This window comes from Argentina silus, assembly GCF_951799395.1.
Source record: "Argentina silus genome assembly, chromosome: 13".
Lineage (NCBI taxonomy): Eukaryota > Metazoa > Chordata > Actinopteri > Argentiniformes > Argentinidae > Argentina > Argentina silus.
In genome coordinates this window covers 1167510-1190156 of record NC_139667.1, presented here as the reverse complement: position 1 = coordinate 1190156, position 22647 = coordinate 1167510, and the positions used below count along the sequence as shown (strand labels likewise).

Here is a 22647-nt window from a genome sequence, read left to right as displayed (position 1 = left end):
TTTTTTTACAAGAGCTGATAATATGCATTACACATGAGGGACTGTGACTTTTAAAAGTTAATCATAGATTTTGTTGTAAAACCTGATTCATTATTTCGAGGGCATTTGTTACTTCCCTGTGGGATGTTTGGTATAAAATCATTATCCATTCCATTTCATAGTATCTAATAATGAAAAACACAACATACAAAAGCATTTGTTTATTACCGTTAAACCTTTATTTAGACAGTTGTCCCACTGGGACTAGCGGAGCCCTGCTCACAAAATGTACAATCAAAAGCACATTCAAAAGTACAAAGGAGTACAACAACATTTCACACAATATAATCCATCAACACGTCCGTTCCTCTGAGGACAGATCCTTTGTGATGGTCTTGAATTGGCCGTCAGGCACAAGAGAGTGTAGTTATAGAACACCTTGAAGGTCGTTCAAAGTACTGGAGGCACAGCAACTAAAGACTGGAGCAGTGGCATTCTCACTGAAGCTTGTTATTTACATCCTGTATTCTTCCAAAGGAGACCCATGGTCTGTCCTCTAAAGACAGTAAGACAATACAATACACGACACAGTAGTTTACTGTTCTGCACCTGATCAGCCAGAGGAGGATGGGTCCCCCAGGAGTCTGGTTCCTCTCAAGGTTTCTTCCTCCCAGGGAGTTTTTCCTTGCCACTGTGCCCTATATTGTTCTCCCCTCTGGGGAGTTTTTTCCTTGGCTTACTCCTGGGGGTCTATGGTTTGGTGTGAGATCAGATTGTTTGTATTGTATTTATTGTTTATATTGTTGAGTATTGTTTTTGTTGTGAAGCACTTTGTGACATTTGTCTATGTAAAAAGTGCTACACAAATACATTTGATTGATAGACAAGGATATTGTTCAAAACAGAGAATACAATAATGGAAATAAAGACTGAATGGGGAGTCAATGTGTTGTGTAGCTAGATAGATAGATAGATAGATAGATAGATAGACAGATAGATAGATAGATAGTTAGCTAGATAGTTGGCTAGATAGATAGATAGATAGATAGATAGATAGATAGATAGATAGATAGATAGATAGATAGATAGATAGATAGATAGATAGATAGATAGATAGTTGTCACTAGTGGCCATACTAGCTGCTATCTGGTCATGCAAGTGCTATACTCTGGACCAGAATCTGTACACACAAACCACCTTCATCTGAACCCATGAGGAGAAATACTGTTGCTCACAGGCTACTTGCTAATCCATGCTGTTAACCTAGCTTGTTCACCCATCAGCAGAAGCGACAGCATCATCATCATAGCGGCCCTGCTTTGTTCACTTCCCTTCACAGTCATGTATTATTTCTCCCTCGGGGGAGGCTGGTGGAGGCAGAGATCGGAGGACGGGCTCATTGTAATGCACGGAACGGAATAGGGAATGGAATGAAACGCGTGTTTGACTCATTCTCCATTCTATTCATTCCATGCATTACAATGAGCCCGTCCTCCGATCTCTGCCTCCACCAGCCTCCGCTGATCACTCTTGGCTCTTCTGCCAGCCTGGGCCCTGTACTCATTCCAACCAACCCTCTCCTGACACAGCTCTGACCCGGCTCCCACAATGGAACCAGACAGGGCCCAGTGGCTGTAGGCCTGAGCCGCTCCCACAGTGGAACCTGAGCCCCTCTGTGTGCGGGTGATTGTGCCCCATGACTGGCTACCCCGCCTGGCTCAGCCCGCCTCACTGGGTGGTGGGCACAGCAGCCCAACTTAATACCCAGGGACCTGTGGTTGGGTGTGTGCATGTGTGTGTGTGTGTGTGTGTGTGTGTGTGTGTGTGTGTGTGCGTGTGTGTGTGTGTGTGTGTCCTGTGTGTCCTGTGTGTGTATGTCCTGTGTGTCCTGTGTGTGTGTGTGTGTGTGTGTGTGTGTGTGTGTGTGTGTGTGTGTGTGTGTGTGTGTGTATATGTCTGTGTGTGTCTGTGTGTGTGTGTGTGTGTGTGTGTGTGTGTGTGTGTGTGTGTGTGTATATGTCTGTGTGTGTGTGTGTGTGTGTGTGTGTGTGTGTGTGTGTGTGTGTGCGTGCGTGCGTGCGTGCGTGTGTGTGTGTGTGTGTGTGTGTGTGATTAACCACTGGTTGAGTGGGAGCTATCAATGTGAACTCAGCCTTCCAGATCTGCAAGGGAATGACGAAAGCAAGGTAAAAAACACAGCCATATTACAGGGGACACACACACACACACACACACACACACACACACACACACACACACACACACACACACACACTCGCTGAAATGGGGTTAGGGTTTGGGTTAGTTACCCTACCTAACCCTAACCCTAACCCTAACTACATTTCCATACTTTTAGAATTCATATTCATAAATGCAAATTTTAGATCAGTATGCATTTGCTGTGTGTTGTGTACCATGCTCAGTGTAAAAGCAGACCTTAAGGAAAGTGACCCAGTTCTGAACCAGCACCACACACGCACACACACGCACAATGACACACACACACACACACACACACACGCACAATGACACACACACGCACAATGACACACACACACACACACACGCACACACACGCGCACACGCACATGCACAATGACACACACACACACACACACACACGCACACGCACATGCACAATGACACAGACACGCACAATGACACACACACACACACACACACAGTGCAGAGAATCACCATGACTTCTGCTATCTCGGCTCATCACTAAAACATATTCCAGCAGAGCGGAGGAGGAGGAGGAGGAGGAGGAGGAGGAGGAGGAGTAACATCCAATCTCTGACAGGCCGTAAAAGTTCTATTTCCAGGAAGGTAACAAGGTATCCAACAGGCTCCCGACGCCTCAACTCACAGCCAACCACAAGCAAGCTGAGGAATATACCATTTTTCATTTGCACTGGTTGTTTGTTCTTGTCGAGCCTAACAGCTTATTGAACAAGTAGCCTACTTACTGACTCCATGTTGGCCACACCCGCTTTTATATTTGGGGTGACCTTATTGGCTGACGGCTGTGGTAGTTGACACCAAATAAGGACAAGCGTAGAATGAGGGCAGATCCCTGGATGTGTGGATGTGAGACAGACAAACCCCCCTAGAAATGATCACAGTAGGGAATGGTTTATTCCAATCCAAGTTTTCTATGAAGTGATGTCAGACTGGAGAGAGCTGACGGCTCCAAGCTGGGTCAGATATGTATGGAATCACAATGCAGCAGGGGAGGCCGGTGGAGGTAGAAGTCGGAGGACGGGCTCATTGTAATGCATGGGATGGAATGGTATTACAATGAGCCCGTCCTCCATTTCTACCTCCACCAGCCTCCCCTGCAATACAGGTCCTGTACTACATATCCGTGACAAACTAGACACACACACAGCAAGAACACAGAGAGTGTGGTCCTCATTCTGTCGCTAGAACAAAGTCATTGGAGGCTCATAATGCATTGACTGGAATGAGGAACGGTATCAAACACACATTTCATACCATTTCTCATCCCATTCCGTGCATTACAATGAGCCCGTCCTCCAATTTCTACCTCCACCAGCCTCCCCTGAAACTGAACTACAGCATATGCACTAAAAGTCTGTATCCTATCTGAAACACTCACAGGGACGTCATTCAATATTTACACACGTATAAATGTATGTATTAGGAGTACACGTATAAAATAACTACTGAATCCTACTCATATAATAAATCCTACTGCAGAGAGAACCAGATTCAGGCCACGTTTGCGGTCCATGTCACGTTGCGGCCCCAGCTGAGGTGACATATGGTCCGGGGTCCACCAGTGAGCTCTCTCTCCACAGCCTCCAGCTAGAAATTTGACAGGAGGGAGAAGAGGTCTATTTTCAACACTGGTTGTTTTTGAAGTTTTCCAAAACTCGTGACCAGGGCTCAGGGAGTTGTTGTTGCTACCCAGACTGGGAAGGTTGCCCTTCGTTGCTTTGGCCTGCGCGGTGGGTCGTAGGGCTACCGTAGCGGAGGTGGATCGGAGACAACACTTGTACGATGAGTAATCTTGCCTGCGACCCTGAACACTGAAGCCTAGGCTTTAGCTCGACGGGCTACGGCTGGGTTGTGGTTGAGCAAGAGACCCGGGATCGAACCCCATCCGCCCACACTACACTACACACCAGTGGACTGGTTCATGTTGATGGCTACTGGTCACAGGGTGGAAGAAGAAGGAGGAAGACTCTTAGTAAAGAAACTCTATACAGCACAACAAGATGACTTAATGTGTAATGTGTTGTTGCTGGAAGCACGGTGCTAAGTGCTCGCTTCTGAGGAGAGTTGAGTGGGTGACAGGGCAGGAAATAAGGTTGTTGGTTGATGATTGGCTTGATTTTGCGTTGAGGTTAAGAGTGTGTCCGGGCTCGGGGGAAGTGGAGTCCATTTAGGGGCGAAAGCACAACAGCTGCTAATGGTCGACTGTCCAGTCAGCACTATGAGGTGTTGGGACTCACTCCACACCAGGGGAGGCTGCTGGGGGTAGAAATCGGAGGACGGGCTCGTCGTAATGCGTGGGATGGAACGAGGAACGGTATCAAACACACGGTCCAAAACGAGGACCATACTCTCTCTGCGTCTCTACCGTGTGTGTGTACAGAGACGTAGTCCCTGTACGGCAGGGGAGGCTGGTGGAGGTAGAAATCGGAGGATGGGCTCATTGTAATACCATTCTGGTCCATTCCTTACAATGAGCCCCGTCCTCCGATTTCTACCTCCACCGGGCCTCCCCTGCGCCACACTTCTGTTGAAGATAAAGCGCAGGATTGATGTAAGGATTTGTTTGGACAGTGTGATGGTTTCCCCCTGTTCCTCACTGGCCTCCAGAGGAGTGGCAGCGCCAGCACTCTCCTCAGAGCCTCCTGCTTCTTGTGATGATGCCTGATGGGGCGGCATTATCGCCGTTAACGACTTTCCTTTTTTTTTTTCCGCAACGAGATAAAAGTGTGTACATGTGGCCGTGCCCCGTCCCCGGGGGGTCGCTAATGCAGGGACAGCACCCCTCCAGGAGCATCAATAGAGAGGGGTGTTCAGAGGCCCAGTCGTCCCCAGGTGGAGTTGTTTTTTTGCGGGACGCCCAGTGAGAGGCACCATGTTATTTACCACCATCATGGAGATGAAAGCTGTCTGTTCAAAGCCTCTGAAAGGATGGTGGAGGAGGGGGGGGGGTAATCCTCAGTGGACAAGGATGTGCTAATAGCACACATCAGTGGCGGATGGTGTGTGAGAGTGTGGGTGGGCGTGCGTGTGTGCGTGCCCGTGCGTGCGTGTGTGTTCTGCTAGTGGTCCTGTATGGATCTTGCCAGCCACGAGCTTCATTGAAATTCCACTGATTTCCTCACCCTGTCTGCGGTGTACGATAATCAAGGCTGTGGCTAATCGCGTCTGGAGAGGCCGAGGCGAACGTTTACATCTGTGCCTGTGTGCACTCACAGGAGGGGCCGGCGTAGGGGGGGCCGCGTAGGGGGGGGCGCGTTCACGCTGGGTCAGAACGGCGTGGCTAATCTGAGAGCCCGTGCTGAGGTACCCCGAGGGGGGCAACGCCGCTGCGTTTCAGAACACTCGGCGGACACGAGAGTATTATGACGTTCTAAATGAACAGCGTTCTATTCCACGGTTCTAGAACTGGTCAGAACCTTTTTAGATGTGTATAAAAGGAGGTAGGTGCTGTTGTGGTGCTGTGGGTCTTACTGTTCTGTTCTGGAACAGGAGAGGTAGGTGCTGTTCTGGAACAGGAGAGGCCTCTGGACTGTCAAGGTCTGTTGGTCAGAGGGTCTCGGAGGCCTCTGATCTAGAGGAGACCTATTTACTGCACAGGGAGCGAGGGAGTGTTTATGTTTTCAACCCCCGCCGCGTCCCCCCCCCCCCCCCCCCTCCATCCCTCGCTCCCACACTTCTCACTTTCCCTTTGCTTTTTTATGTCCGTCTCTATTTCAATCAGTCTTTTTGTCTGTTTGACATCTCTCTCCCTCCCCCTCTCTCTCTCTCTCCCTCTGTCTCTCTCTCCCTCCCTCTTTCTCTCTCTCTCTCTCTCTCCCCCCCTCTCTCTCTCTCTCTCTCTCCCCCCCCTCTCTCTCTCTCTCTCTCTCCCCCTCTCTCTCCCTCCCCCTCTCTCTCTCTCTCCCCCTCTCTCTCCCTCCCCCTCTCTCTCTCTCCCTCTCTCTCTCTCTCTCTCTCTCTCTCTCTCTCTCTCTCTCTCTCTCTCTCTCTCTCTCTCTTTCTCTCTGTCTCACTCTGGCTAGGGTTAGGGTTAGGGTTAGGGTTAGGGTTAGGGTTAGGGCTAGGGCTAGAGTTAGGGTTAGGGTTAGGGCTAGGGTTAGGGCTAGGGTTAGGGTTAGGGTTAGGGTTAGGGTTAGGGCTAGGGTTAGGGCTAGGGTTAGGGTTAGTATGTATCAGTCTCCTTTTAGTCCTCTGTCTCCTTCCCTCTAGTCTGGTACCAGTCACATGCTGCTCTGAAGCACCAGACAGGGCATCCGTTTGAACTTATCCTCCATTAACCCCCCCCCCCCCCCCTCCCCCCCGTCTTTCTGGATCCACACTTTCTACTCAGTTAGATAACTGTCGACTGCTTATTGAAGACGACGTTTTTTTGATGTGAAGCAACATACCGGCTATAAGTGGCTCGTCAGGTGCTCGGGTTTGAAGTCTTGATCCGGCCCACCGTGGGTAAAAGTCTCTAATTCAGAATACTCACGGAGATCAAAGATGTGAAGCTCACGTCAAACAGAACTCCATCCTCCATCTGTGGCATCAAGGGACGAAGTCTGACCCGTACTTCCTCCATAAGGGAAGTCTTTTTCGACTCATAAATGTTGTGAATAACTCAGAGAGCGGTCTGGTGTAGCACGCTAATGCGTATACCACATAATCGCCACGTTCCCGGCTCGATTCCGACCCTTGACGTGTTGCACGTCATCCCTCCTCTCTCTCGCTCACCCGTCCTTCCTGTCAGTCTCTACTGTCTCTACCCCAATCAAGCAGAAATGCCCTAAAAACATATTTAAAAAAGAAAAGAAAAGAGGTCTGAATGTTTAGCTGGGTTCCTCTTTCCAGTTATTTGAAATTCTATTCTGTCATTTCAGTTTGACGGTTGTGGTTTGGTAATGGTTGTAATGGTGATTTTGTAATTGGATTTCCAGGGGTTGGATTGTGCACCTACTGCAATCCAGTAATGGTAACAATGAGGAGCCCAGCGATGCTCTACAGAGCACAGAAGTGATTAATCCAGAGACACCTTCCCTTCCTAGAAGACCCTCTCTGGAGCTGAGACTAACTCCTGTTCCTCTCATTATGCTGTCGACATGAATATAAAATATAAAACACCTCTGTGTAGCTGTATCTATGTCAGTTCCTCTGTTGCTTCACACTGTAATGAGCTTGCCTCATGTGCTGTACAAGGGAGGCTAGTGGAGGTAGAAATCGGAGGACAGGCTCATTGCAATGCACGGAACGGAATGAGGAACGGTATCAAACACGTGTGATCCATTACCTGGGGATGAAGCGTGTTCGATACCGTTCCTCATTCCGTTCCGTGCATTGCAATGAGGCCGTCCGTCCTCCGATTTCTACCTCCTCCAGCCTCCCCTGGTGCTGTACCACCCCCTCCCATACAGTCACACCACGTCTGTTCTCCGGTGTTAGAGGGATTGTTCAGCCTGTCCCCGTGTTGAGGTGATGTATCATCGTACCCTGAGCTGTCCTCAGCCCAGTGGTGAATGCTTCTCCAGATGTCCGCTGTTTGCTTTGCTGCCGCAGAACAGGGTTACAATCAGCAGCGCCGTCTCCCACAGACACAACTCCAACTGTTACTAGTTTAGCATTGTTGAAATGACAGGCCAAAATCTCCTCAGGGAAACTTCAATTGTACATCATCAACAATGGGATGGGTTGATGTATATTATAATGAAATGGGATCTGTGTACAGTATGGGAATTAGAATATGTTGATGAAAGAAACTGATAATGCTTTTATGTTAAACAGATGCAGTATTTTTATCCCATAGACGGACCACAAATGTGATGTGACTGATGCCAGCTTTTGAAGTCAGCTCTTTCCACCAGGTCTATGTAGACGTGGTCTAACTGATAAGCAGCAACTGTACTACTATTGCGCCTGCATTCCAGGGGAGGCTGGTGGAGGTAGAAATGGGAGGACGGGCTCATTGTAATGCACGGAACGGACTGAGGAACGGTATCAAACACACTCCATCCCCAGGTAATGGAACACGCGTGTTTGATACCACTCCTCACTCCACTCCATGCATTACGATGACCCTGTCCTCCGATTTCTACCTCCACCAGCCTCCTTTCACATGCATTCCTCTGGGACTCTCTACCCGGAGAGACAAAATGAGAGAAAGCGATTTCCATTACCTCGGGATTAAGTGACCTCCCAGTGAACACCGGGAACATTGGAAGAAGATCAGTCCGTTATTGCGGTGAGCCATAAAAGGCAGTAAAAACACTACATTTATGAATTAAATAAATCTCTGCGTAACCTTTACGTGCAGCCGTCAAATCCGCTCTCACTGAGCTGTTCCGATGGGTGTCATTTCTTTAAAAAAAAAAAAAAAAGATTTTCTTTTATCCTTTTTTCACCTCTTGATGAACACTCTCTCTCTCTCTCTGTCTCTCTCTCTCTCTCTCTCTGTCTCTCTCTCTCTCTCTGTCTCTCTCTCTCTCTGTCTCTCTCTCTCTCTGTCTCTCTGTCTCTCTTTCTCTCTCTCTGTCTCTCTCTCTCTCTCTGTTTCTCTTTGTCTCTCTCTCTTTGTCTCTCTCTCTCTCTGTCTCTCTCTCTCTCTCACTCTCTCTCTCTCTCTCTCTCTCTCTCTCTCTGTCTCTCTGTCTCTCTTTCTCTCTCTCTTTCTCTCTCTCTGTGTCTCTCTCTCTCTCTCTCTCTTTGTCTCTCTCTCTCTCTCTCTCTCTCTCTCTCTCACTCTCTCTCTCTCTCTGTCTCTCTGTCTCTCTTTCTCTCTCTCTGTCTGTCTCTCTCTCTCTCTCTTTGTCTCTCTCTCTCTCTCTCTGTCTCTCTCTCTCTCTCTGTCTCTCGCCACCTCTGGTTTCTGCTGATTGATGTTGCCCTGGCTTGATCACTGAACTTGTAATGGCTGCATTTTAATGTTGATGTATTACATCTCGCCCTGTCCAATCAAACACGCTTTTAACTAACTGATCGTAAACGCGCAGGTTTCCAGTTGAAGTGTCACAGTGTTCTGAAAAAACATCAAACATACAAAGGATCAGAGAGGATGAAACAGGGAAATGATAAACAAACAAAAGTGTCCCTGCAGTGTCCTTCTGCAAAGTCACCCCTTATGAGATGAAAGGGAACCCAGAGCTGTAGATCGAGGGGGAGAATGTGAATCAGCCTTTCAAAAGGAAACCTTACTTGGAAAAAAGGAATGTGAAGTCCCATAAAAAATGTTGTCCCATTTCTCCACCCTTCTCCTGAAGTATGCACTTCCTCACTTGGAATTATAATTGCTTTATTACTACTTTATTACAACTCAATTATATTGTATTGTTGATTTATCGACTGTTGTTGTACAAGGAGGTAGATTCAAAAAGCATTTCACTACATCACTTACGGCTGTCTGCGTTGTTTTGATTTGATTTGATTTGAATTAAAGCACAGGATGGGTTTTAGCCTGGTCTCCTTTGCACCAATCCATTCAATTCAATATCAATTATTTATGAGATGTAAAACAGTAGAGAAATTGGACATAGCACAAGCATCTAAATCATCCCCACTGGAGATGCTCTATTAAAAAGTGTGATTTAGTCAGGACTAGTCTTAATCTGGGTTCAGGAAGTGTGATTTAGTCCAGGACTAGGTTTAATGTGTGTCCAGAAACCGGCTCGTAGGGTTTCAGTGAGCTCCAGTTTACTCCTGACATCCACCAAGGGGCGCTGTCTAATGAAGTTCCTCACTGGGCAACAGGAGCTTGCTCTTAATTAGTATGAATCCATACAAATAACACCCAATTTGAATGAAATCTTACGACCCGGTTCTTATGAAAACCTACAGCACACTGGGTAAAGTACAGTATAACTGAACACAACAGCTCAACACAGCACAAGGGCAGGGAAGGAGCGCTCTGTAAGTTAATAACGCTCACAATTCAATTCCTTCTCCATTCCTTTACTCATCGCCCAGGATAGAGAGAAACCCATTACAGTCCAGTCCAACAGGTTTGTAACCTGTCCATCAGGGGCAGGATCACCCCACTGTGTTGGAGCTGTGCAGCGGCCCAGAGCCAGTGCTGGTTTAATGGGGACAGCCTTGTACTGTCAACGGGGGCAACCCCGGAGGGGCCAAGAATACCAGCAGCAGTGGTTTAACCCACTATTTTTAGGGTACCCGCAGGAGTCAACAAGTATTGGGACATTCAATCTGCCAACAATCATCAATAGACAGAATGCCAGAGTGGTCTTCATATTACATAGTACTGATGCCACTGTACTCCAAAATCTAGTTTACAATCAGCACTCACCAGTATTCTAACACAGATTATAGACCTGTTAATCCCATGGCTGTTTTATTCTACTCGTCATTGCTGTCACATGCAAAGGTTTTATTCCTGAACATAGTTTCCATTCATAGAATTCCTAGATTGATCTAATACCTCCATTTCCCAATGTCAACAGAATTAGTCAACAGATAGATATCCCATTTGGTGTTATTTTTTACCCGCTTAAAATGATCTGGTAACACTTTACATTAAGTTACCACTATAAATGTAATTACTATACAATTACAGCACAACAACTACTGTATAATGTTAAGAAATAGTCATTTCAGAGTAACTATGCAAGTATGGGAGCAGTGTAAAGTGTGTGTAAAGTCAGGTCAAGTCAAGTGTAAAGTCAGTTATGTAAAGTGTGTGACCAAAAATATGATCTGTTTTTACCACAGGTAGCCCAGCCCCCGTCCTACACCACTAACCAAGGCTGTGGTAAATGTTCCCACGTTCACACATAACGATAATGAAGAATTCTCTCATTGCTGTGACATTTATTCAGCCCACTAGTCTTCCCTCAGGATGTTTTAGATAAGAGGGTGTTTCAGGAGACCAGCCGGGATTCGGGGAAATGCCTGACTTTCATTTTCATTAAATAGATAGTTTGACATGTTGGCAATCGTTTTTTTCTACTTACCCAGTCAGAACTAATCAATACCATATTTATGTCTCTGGGTATTTCTATGTCTCTGTGGGTGTGGTTTCATTATTAGTTTGATACGTCCCAGTCAGACATTCAGCCCTATAATGTTTTATGAGACCATTCATGAGTTATTCATAGCAGCTCGAAACCACCTGACTTGTGAAATGAGGGTCAATGGTCAAGTGAACAGAGGGGAGGCTGGTTGAGGTAGAAATCGGAGGACGGGCTCATTGTAATGCATGAAATGGAATGAGGAATGGTATCAAACACGCATGTTTGATACCATTCCTCATTCCATTTCATGCATTACAATGAGCCCGTCCTCCGATTTCTACCTTCAACAGCCTCCCCTGCCAGCACAGCATTGAAGCTCTTGGGCGATTTGAAAGTGCTGTGTGTGTGTGTGTGTGTGTGTGTGTGTGTGTGTGTGTGTGTGTGTGTGCGTGCGTGCGTGCGTGCGTGCGTGCGTGTGTGTGTGTGCGTGCGCACTGTGTATTATGGCAGAGACAGCAAGGTCACACGTCATTCCAAAATTAATCATTGCTTGTTAGTTACTTTACTTAGTTACTTTCACAGATATCGATTTACAGATAGTGAGAAGCATTGTAAACACATTCTGCCACCTTGTGTGTGATAGCAAGTCCTACATCTGGGAGCTCACATTTATTTTATAAATCCAAAGTTGAAAGAGGCATTAAACCTTAACTAAATTAATCAACAAAGGTATTCTTTTTTGTTGTATTCTGTATATATTGTTTTTGTGGTATTCAAAACATGTTTAATGTGTGGAACCCTAAATCCAATAGAATAGTCTTTACTTTAAATAAAGGTACGGTACACAGGTAGGCTGTCAACGGGTAGGCAGATGATCCAGGAAGGGGGAAGGCAAAGCAGATAAGGGGAAGGCAATAAGTCAAAAACACAGGATTACTTATCACAAGGAAATGCTGGGACGTATGACACGAAGGTACAAAGACGAACTGGCACAGACACACACACACACACACACACACACACACACACACACACACACACACACACACACACACACACACACACACACACACACACACACACGGATGTGTGTGGGGGGGGGGGGGGTTAAATAGCATTAATTAATTAAGCGGATCAGCCAATCAGGGAGAGCGAATCAAGATCATTCGTGAAAAAAACAGGCGAAACACTGCACTCCAAAAACTGACAGCAAATGAAACAGGGGGTAGCCTACTACGTTATAACCTTGGCCTATAGCAACATACGAAGACTCCTTAACTTCCACATGTGCAATGAATTACCTCCCTTGGAAGCACACGCCTACAATTTTTATTCATTCTGCCCTTGACGGTCAGCCTGTGCTTTTACGCACAGCGCAATGGGTACGTGGACCACTCCGCCTCGGTGCGTGCGTTTCACCTCGCTCCTACTTCTCATACATGTCGGTAGTAGTGTTTCAACTTTCGAGCTCACGCTGCTTCACACCAACGACAATCACGCCCGGATTGAGGAGACCAGCCGGGATTCGGGGAAATGTAGTGTAGGTGGGACGTGCTTCGCAGGAGTGGCTAGGAGATTCACCAAAATAGCAGACATCCGGAGAAAGGAACGGAATGTGTTGCTGCTGGATGCGGGTGATCAGTTTCAGGGCTCCGTCTGGTTCAACTACTACAAAGGAGCGGAGGCTGCGTATTTCATGAACAAGCTTGGATATGATGCGATGGTATGTTTTTTTTTTCTTTCAGAGTTTATATTATGGCTGTCCTACAGCTTCATAGAGGGCAAGAATTTTGATATCAAAGTGTGTTATAGTAATAATAAAGTTCATATCACCTGAAACAAATGCATAATTTTGTCTATAATGACACATTAAGCCATTATCTCTCTCTCTCTCTCTCTCTCTCTCACACACACACATACATACACACACACACACACACACACACACACACACACACACACACACACACACATCAAAGGCAAGAGAATTTTAAAACAAAGGCTATTGATCTTATCTATTCAGATTGATGTGGTGATTGTTGAAGAGTTGCTCGCCCCAAGCATTTTGTTAAATTAAATACCCTGTATCCTATGTAACATAAATAAATGTTGAACTTGAAACTTTGACCTTTAACTGCCGACCTGTCCTAGTCTGTGCTGTTCATTTCCCTGTCCTCCTTAGGCGTTCGGGAACCACGAGTTTGACAACGGCGCAGAGGGTCTTCTCCGCCCTTTCCTACAGGATGTGAACTTCACTGTTCTCTGTGCCAACATGAAGCCAGACCACACGCTCGCCCAGGCCTTCAGCGGCCTCTACCAGCCCTATAAAGTCTTCACCGTGGGCTCAGAACAGGTGGCTGTGCTTGGGTACACCACAGCAGAAACCCCAGTTTTATCCCTGCCAGGTGAAGTGTCTGTTTATTGATCTATAAATATAATAATAAGAATAATATATTAATAAACTTTATTTATATAGCACCTTTTTAAAACAATGTTACAAAGTGCTTTACAAATAGATAAAACTGATTTGCAAATCAAAACAAAAATAGAAGTAGAAACAGTAAAACACACGACACATTAAAAAGAATGAGGGCAGCATCAATTCAAGGCTCGCATATAAAAATGAGATTTAAGAAGAGATTTACATGGGATACAATATCATCAACATCAATCAACAATTACATGTAATAAAGATAATGAAAACAATTATATACGATAGCATCAGGAGTCCACTGACTAACTGATGATTTGGTTGGTGAAGCCTTTTAATGCTCATTGCTTCCTTCAAGCATGTAGTACAAATCCCATCCCTCAGTGGAATGATTGAGTTGTCTCCTGGTGTCTATTCTACCAGTATCAGTTTCCTAAGAGCTTTGTAGCTTAAGTAGTACTTAATGTCTCCAGACCACCCAGCCAGGAAGCCATGAGAGACTAACAGTTACAAGGTCAGCGTTTGCATGTCAGTCTTCTGTGCGTGAACGAAATTCATTAAATTACTAACTTTTCTGGCGTAGGAGAGGAGTGGGCCTGGATTATCAAAACAGATAAAGTGCTACTTTAGCTACAAAGCTTTTGTGAAACCCCCCTCTCTTCTGGACTGATCTGTTGTGCTCTCTCTGTCCACCCAGGTCCACACCTGAAGTTTGAGGACGAGGTGGAAGCCCTGCAGGTCCAGGTTGATAAACTGGTCACGTTGGGCTACAACAAGATCATCGCTGTGGGTCACTCCGGCTTCGCCATGGACCAGATGATCGCCAAGCGAGTGAGAGGCGTCGACGTGGTCATTGGTGGACACACCAACACATTCCTCTATACGGGTACGCCGCAGGGGAGGCTGGTGGAGGTAGACATCGGAGGACGGGCTCATTGTGATGCATGGAATGGAATGAGGAATGGCGTCAAACATGCATTACACTGAGCCCGATTAGAAAGATAGATATTCAGTCAGCTCAACCATTTGAATACAGGAATAATAACGGCTTTCCCATCTGCTGCCCTTCGCCTGTGGAATGCTCTCCCCCACATTGTCAGAGCTGCTGACAGTATTGACTGTTTTAAGACCTTGCTAAAAACTCAATTTTTCAATTTATAGGGCCTATGCCCTATGTTATGTATGTTCTGTGACTTGTCCTCCTATATTTGTATATTATTTTCTATTTCTTTTCATATTCTTGACATCTTAAGTGCTTTGAGTCCATGAGAAACCACATTTTATGTATTATTAAATAGGTGTACCTAAATAGGTTTGAAACCAGCACAGGGTTGAATGTCACTTTAACCTTGTTGTTGCTCATGTCATATGTTCTAACAGTAATAACAACAGCAATTGTAATATTTTTCTCTACACAGGTTAAAAAAAAAAAACATAGTAAAAAAACAAAGCAGAAACAATCTGACCCCATTTTGTCTGTCATGACAGGAATCGCTCCGTCCTCTGAGGTTCCTGCAGGCCCGTACCCCTTCATGGTGCGATCGGAGGACGGGAGGGATGTCCCTGTGGTCCAGGCCTTCGCCTTCGGGAAGTACCTGGGATACCTGAAGGTGACCTTTGACCCAGCTGGGAACGTGGTGAAGGCAGTGGGGAACCCCATCCTGATGGACAGCAGCATTCCACAGGGTAAGGATGGGTTCTGTCTCGTCTGGAAGTTCTGGCTATCTCTGGGTCTGACTCCATGGTAATAGGGTTAGGGTTAGGTTAGGGTACATACTCTGCATAGACAGGCAATCGAAACAATATAAGAAAAACAATTTTACAATACTTATACCGTGACAGGATATAGAGTTTCTTTCTCTTTCCTTCCTTCCTTTCTTCCTTTCTTCCTTCCTTTCTTTCTTTCTTTCTTCCTTCTTTTCAATAAAAGCCTGAATTTCTCATGAACTAAACCCACCCATCTGGCTCCCAGACCCGGCGATTCTGGCTGACGTCACAGAGTGGAAGAAGAATCTGGCACAATACTCGCTCCAGTACGTGGGGAAGACCCTGGTCTACCTCAACGGGACATTTGAGGAGTGCAGATTCCGCGAGTGTAACCTGGGAAACCTCATCTGCGATGGGATGGTGGGTGACAGGCAGCTTGGGTAGATGGGTTGGTGGGTGAGAGGCAGGTTGGGTAGATGGGTTGGTGGGTGAGAGGCAGGTTGGGTAGATGGGATGGTGGGTGAGAGGCAGGTTGGGTAGATGGGTTGGTGGGTGAGAGGCAGGTTGGGTAGATGGGATGGTGGGTGAGAGGCAGGTTGGGTAGATGGGTTGGTGGGTGAGAGGCAGGTTGGGTAGATGGGATGGTGGGTGAGAGGCAGGTTGGGTAGATGGGTTGGTGGGTGAGAGGCAGGTTGGGTAGATGGGATGGTGGGTGAGAGGCAGGTTGGGTAGATGGGTTGGTGGGTGAGAGGCAGGTTGGGTAGATGGGTTGGTGGGTGAGAGGCAGGTTGCCTTCAGCAGTTCATTTTTCTTATGATGGCTGATGGGTAGATGATTCACTGACTTAGACAACTGTATATGTTGTAAGTTGCTTTGGGTAAAGGCGTCTGGCTAAATGCCTTAATTGTCATGTTCGCACATGATGTTCTGGCTCTGGTTCAGGCTTTTCTCCATTGTTAGGAACACGACTCCTCGCGTCCTCTCCTCCGTCCCTCCGCTCCGCCTCCGACTGAAAACGCAGCGGAGGAGGAAGGTTCTAGGTTCCTCCCTGTACATATTCCCCGCCAATAGCTTTTGATGACGAAGCGAGCGTTGGAAAAGAGGAGAGGACACGAGGAGTCGTGTTCCTAACAACTGAGAAAGGCCACAGCAGAAGAGGCTTGACCTGGAAGAGGCTTGACCTGGAAGAGGCTTGACCTGTCCCTGATGCATGTCTGTGCATGCTGGGTTAACGGACACCCCCTCTCCTAAGATATCAGTTCGGACCAAAGGCCGTTTCACTTGAAGACCTCCCGTATAGCCCACTACAGCGCTCTCAACCTCTTAAAACTTGAACGATGATTGTGATGATGTATGATGATTACTGAGGAGGCTGGTGGAGGTGGAGATCGGAGTCATTGTCATGCACTTAACGGAATGAGGGATGGTATGCTTTGAATGGCGTGCTATTCCTCATCCCGTTCCGTGCAGTACAAAGAGCCCGTCCGTCCGTCCTGCGATTTCTACCTCCGCCGGCCTCCGCTGGACGACCACATTCATAGGTTTTCCATTTCCTCTGCTAGATTCACCACAATATAAAATATTCAGACGAGGTCCAGTGGAATCATGTTGGTCTGTGCATCCTGAACAGCGGCGCCATCAGGACCGCAATCGACGAGCAACAGAAGAACGGTCTGTACTGGGGGAGCAAAGAGTTCACTGTTCAGTGTTCATCTTTTTTTATTTTTTTTTTTAATATACAGTACCAGTCAAAAATTCGGACACACCTTCTCATTCAATGGTTTTTCTTTATTTTTTCATTATTTTCTACATTGTAGATTAATATTGAAGACATCAAAACCATGAAGGAACACATATGGAATTATGTAGTAAGCAAAAAAGTGTTAAACAAACCAGAATATGTTTTATATTCTTCAAAGTAGCCACCTTTTGCTTTGATGACAGCTTTGCACACTCTTGGCAAGTTTGTGTCCAAACTTTTGACTGGTACTGTATTTTTAGGGCATTTCTGCTTTATTGGGATAGAGACAGTAGAGATTGACAGGAAGGATGGGTGAGAGAGAGGAGGGAAGACATGCAGGATATGTCGATGGCCGGAATCGAACCAGGGACCTTGCGTTGATATGGTATGCGTCTTAGTGTGCGACGCCACTGAGCGCCCCCCAGTGTTCATCTTTTGATACTGATTGTGATTCAGAGTGTTGTTGGAGCTAGGCCTATGGCCCCTCAATGTTACACAGTTCAGACTCAGTTTCTATGCAATCTAGCATCCTGTACAGGGAGGCTGGAGGACTCATTGTTACAGTGTATCAGTGACAGAACAGAACATCATCGCCGTGTAATAGTTATTTTATTCATACTGTATTAATTATTCATCAAGTCACTTTATAATGGAGTTGTGTGTGTGTGTGCGTGTGCGTGTGCGTGTGCGTGTGCGTGTGCGTGTGCGTGTGCGTGTGTGTGTGTGTGTATCTATCCTTGCTTCCAGGCACCATCACCATGGAGGAAATAATATCAGTCTTACCGTTTGGGGGAACGTTTGACCTGGTGCAGGTGAAGGGGTCGACACTGAAGAAGGCCTTTGAGCATTCAGTCCGCAGATATGGGAGCTACACAGGAGAATTTCTACAAGTTTCAGGTACCAGTCAGTAAGTGATGATTTTGGGCACTATGTCAACCTGAGAGAGTCTCGTTCCCAGACACTTCCGCCCCAAATGCGCAAAAGATCTGGTGGACCAACGCATAAAACTTGGCCTTCATTAAGCCAATAGACAGTTGAAAAGAGACTCCGCACAGCCATTGGCTTTACCTCACATCATCCAGGAAACCCCACCCTAGTGTATGTATCTAGAGAAGAACTTCTCACTGGTAGTGTTCAGTCAACATTTTGAAATTCATTTCTCATTCCTGTCACCGTCCGACCCGCTGTCCTGGTCGTACACAGACTACAACACATCGCCGTGTGTCCTGTCGGCTCTGCCATAAACCAAAGTGCCCTTCGGTGACCAATAAAGCTTTGAATAACTAATCCCTCTGATGCGTCTCGTCTCCTCAGGGATCCACATTGAGTTTGACGTCTCGCGACCTTCGGGCGACCGCGTGACCGCCATGAGTCTCCGCTGCGTCCAGTGTCGGGTTCCCAAGTACGAGCCTCTGGACCTCCAGAGGGAGTACAAGCTGGTGATGCCCTGGTACATCGCGGACGGAGGGGACGGCTTCAGCATGATCAAGGAGGAGAAGCTGAAGCACGACACCGGTGAGTCGCCCTCGCAGAGCAGCGGACCTCGGTGGAACGGTGCTCTGAGCGTTTGGAGTGTGTCCGCAGTGTCAGATTGGGCGGGGTTTGTTTTGCACTTCTGGGACAATTTCATTGGTTGGTTTCATTGTGCCAGGCGAACTCAATCGAGCACAGCTAAGTGTGTGAAATGTTTTCAAATACTATTTGAAGCCAGGTTCTGCTCGGCAGGGATGGTGGAGGGTAGAGCATATGGCTGCGGTCCTACTTGATTCTCTACCCTCCTACCAGCCGAAGTGCAGATGATTACTGGGAAAGGCTACATTATGACCAAATAATGAGCTACCTCTTCACCCCGTCTCATCTTGCCTGTGCCAGGCTCTGCAGACCACAAACTCTCCGGGTCCCACACGATAACATTAAGGAGTGAAACTCTTCTCTAATTAATGCTGGACACCTGCATATGACTTCACCCTCACAGACAAAGAAACTGTGTTCTGTTATCAAAAGTTAACTACATTGTTGAGTCAAATTATGTCAAACAGAGCAATAGTACACCAAAGTCAGAATCACTAAACACCCGCTTCTATATCCTAGGCCTTTATTTACTGTGGGGCACCAAACTCTTAAGTTGACCTATGACCCCGACCCTTCAGTATCACACACGATACCATTCCTAATTCAACTCCATGTTTTCCAATGAGCCCGTCGTCCGACTCCTATGTCCACCAGCCTCCCCTGGTTTCTATTATATCTCCCACATCGGTCCAATGCTTTTGGACACATGAGGGGGAGTGAAGGAGAAGAAGTGTAGAGAATCAGACTTCAGCCCTGGAATACAATAACATGTGTCCTCAATTAAGTCGTGTACCGGAGAGGATGAGGAAAGGAGAAACAAAACCAAAACTGTCCCCACAATCCAGTGCCTCATTCCGCAGGATAAATAGGGTAGATGTTGTCCGGTTAATGTTTCAGAACAGAAACATGAGTCCCAGATGAGATCAATTCTCAGTTTCTGTGGAAGGTCTTTGTGGAGTGTTAACCGCAGTCTTAAGGGAGGGCGTAGTGGAACACTTCATCAGGATAACATCTGGCAGAGGATTAAACTGAGGTCAAGACATTCTCGAGTAATACAGTAACAACACCCACTTGTTTGTTTCCCTCTGTCCCTCTCTTCCTGTATCTAGCTTTCCTAATGAGCGTAAGAACTGTTGAAAGTTGCAGCCGGCTGGCATTCAGTGTGATTGCTGGCGCATGTTTAAACTAAGGGTCGTCCCACTCATAGCCGAGAGTATGAACTGTTCCCGTGCAGGGTCTGGTGTGTGCATGTCTGACCAGTGACTGGGAACTGAAACAGCTGTTGGTGTGGGAAATCATTTAGAGCTGGTACGCTGTCAAACAGAAATGTATCCCAGACACAACCCAGGTGTTTAACATGATGAACGCTTTAAACAACTTCTCATTAACAGACAACTACACTTTTAAACTACTTCCCTTTAACAGAAAACATGATATTGAGTAAGCTACACTTTTCACAATTCTCATTAACAGAAGATATAATATTAAGTAGGCTAACACACGTGGTTCAGCTAACAACCCTAACTTTACACACCTGGGGTTGTTGAGCTGAACCAGGTGTGTTAGGTTAGGGTTGTTAGCTGAACCAGGTGTGTTAGGTTAGGGTTGTTGAGCTGAACCAGGTGTGTTAGGTTAGGGTTGTTGAGCTGAACCAGGTGTGTTAGGTTAGGGTTGTTGAGCTGAACCAGGTGTGTTAGGTTAGGGTTGTTAGCTGAACCAGGTGTGTTAGGTTAGGGTTGTTGAGCTGAACCAGGTGTGTTAGGTTAGGGTTGTTGAGCTGAACCAGGTGTGTTAGGTTAGGGTTGTTAGCTGAACCAGGTGTGTTAGGTTAGGGTTGTTAGCTGAACCAGGTGTGTTAGGTTAGGGTTGTTAGCTGAACCAGGTGTGTTAGGTTAGGGTTGTTGAGCTGAACCAGGTGTGTTAGGTTAGGGTTGTTAGCTGAACCAGGTGTGTTAGGTTAGGGTTGTTAGCTGAACCAGGTGTTAGGTTAGGGTTGTTAGCTGAACCAGGTGTGTTAGGTTAGGGTTGTTAGCTGAACCAGGTGTGTAGCTCTCTACGAGGAGGGTTGGGCACACCTGCATTAGAAAAACAACCGGAATATTTACTTCTAGTGAATCACTGTGACACTGAGGTGACAACTGCCTGTTAAGACAAATACAGTCCCTAGATGCAGGAACACTAACTTGAGCTCTCACATTTAGGCCTATATTTTAACAGCGGAAAAAACAGTCTTGGCGTCAACGTGGGCACTTGGGAGGTGTTTTTGAAATATGAGGGCTATTTTCACACATTTCTGAAATTCCAAGAAAGTTCCTAGAAATGTCTACAAAGTAATAAAAATGTAGAAAATAAACAAGTGTAGAGAAATGTGTAGGAAAGTCATAATTCATGTCTGGGTGCAATACAGTATGTGTGTGTGAAATCTAAATAATGCATGTGACCCAATAGTAGAGATCAAGGGGAGGCTGGTGGCGGTAGAAATCGGCAGACCGGCTCAAACACGTGTGTTACAATGAGCCCGTCCTCCGATTTCTACCTCCACCAGCCTCCCCTAGGTAGAGACGGTGTGGTCGTGTGGAGTTTAAACACCTCTCTCCCCTAGGTGATATGGACATCGCTGTGTTGTCCAACTACATCGCTGAGAGGAAGCGTGTTTATCCGTCGGTGGAGGGCCGTATCAAGATCAGGAACTCTGCCCAGGCTGCAGCTCCTGCCAGCCTCACCCTGGTACTACTGGGCCTCCTCTGGACCCTGTCCCCGGGCCTCTGAGGGGGGAACAACTAAGAACCCACGTTCAACAGGGTAGATGTTGAACTTCCAAATAGGTAAAATATTTAAAAAATTTGGTTAGGATTAAGGGTTTGGTTAGAGGTCGTTTTGGGGCTGTCAATGGGATGCTGATCAGTCCCGTTAGTCATCCATCCGGGGGTGGACTGTCCAACCACATAGGCTTTGGCTCCAGCCAAGTAGGGTCTAGGCACCTATTTCCGACCAGGGTTCTAATTGTGTTGTGACTGTGTTAAGTAGTAACGCGTTTCACCCTCCTGTGCCCACGGAGATTTTAATTTATAGAAACATGTTTGATGCAGACGAACACAGTCTGAATTACAGCCCCTGTTCGGGAAACAGGTGCAGGCGAGATGGCAATACACTTTAAAACTTGCTATGTGTACTGGGATACAGGGGAGTATATCTGTACTGGGATACAGGGGAGTATATGTGTACTGGGATACAGGGGAGTATATGTGTACTGGGATACAGGGGAGTATATCTGTACTGGGATACAGGGGAGTATATGTGTACTGGGATACAGGGGAGTATATGTGTACTGGGATACAGGGGAGTATATGTCAGTAAAGATACAGTCTTACGCACAAGCTCTCCTCTTCAGAAAACACAACAGAACACACCTTGATTGAAGACTGCCAACAGCCCCTGGTCCTGGCAGAGATTACCTTTTCTTATGATGACTGACGGATAGATGATTCACTTACTTAGACAAATGTATTTGTTGTAAGTCTCTTTGGATAAAGGCGTCTGCTAAATGCCCTAAATGTAAAATGTAAATGTTAGACTGTGATTAGTGGATCAGTTGAATCAGGTGTGTTACTGCTCGGCTGGAGCAAAAGCCTGCCAGAGACCGTCCACCCCTGCTCACCAAGTGGTAGCTATAAGGATCATGTTTTTATCTTTGTAATAATGGCTGCTGTATATTATATAATATTCATAAGTATAATATTAATTAATATTCATAAGTATAATATTAATTCATAACCTGTGTTTTATATTGACTTGACAGTATACAGGTAAAGACACATACAATAATGGATTTGATTTGTTTTAACTGTTTGTAAGAGTCATGTGTTGTACTTGTTTTTCCAATACTGACTGACATAAATAAATAAATTGTAAATAAAAGTGAATGAAAGCGTGAATAGTAAACAGAGTTATTGTTTACAGCATGATGACGGTTAACACCACTTGCAGGCTGTTATTTTTAATCTGTATTTCACATGATGTCGTAGATAAAGGCGTGC

The 22647-nt window shown here is 46.2% G+C and overlaps 1 protein-coding gene across 3 annotated transcripts; it reads left to right on the top strand.

Moving 5' to 3' along the window:
- The first annotated feature begins 12524 nt into the window (after positions 1–12524).
- On the top strand, positions 12525–22535 carry LOC310814056 (snake venom 5'-nucleotidase-like). Of its 3 annotated transcripts, XR_014554565.1 has the most exons (10): positions 12525–12882; positions 13342–13564; positions 14288–14476; positions 15079–15276; positions 15563–15717; positions 16860–16968; positions 17786–17935; positions 18353–18553; positions 21213–21435; positions 22002–22535. XR_014554565.1 is itself a non-coding variant. In XM_083683301.1 (9 exons), exons 1-9 carry the CDS (start codon positions 12538–12540, stop codon positions 21377–21379), a joined length of 1737 nt encoding a protein of 578 aa, XP_083539427.1. In that variant the 5' UTR covers positions 12525–12537; the 3' UTR covers positions 21380–22535. The 3 variants fall into 3 exon arrangements, 2 of the variants coding, with proteins under 2 accessions (XP_083539427.1, XP_083539428.1); XM_083683301.1 differs by having other exon boundaries at positions 21213–22535; XM_083683302.1 differs by lacking the exons at positions 21213–21435; positions 22002–22535 and having other exon boundaries at positions 17786–17945; positions 18353–18496.
- Positions 22536–22647: the final 112 nt, after the last annotated feature.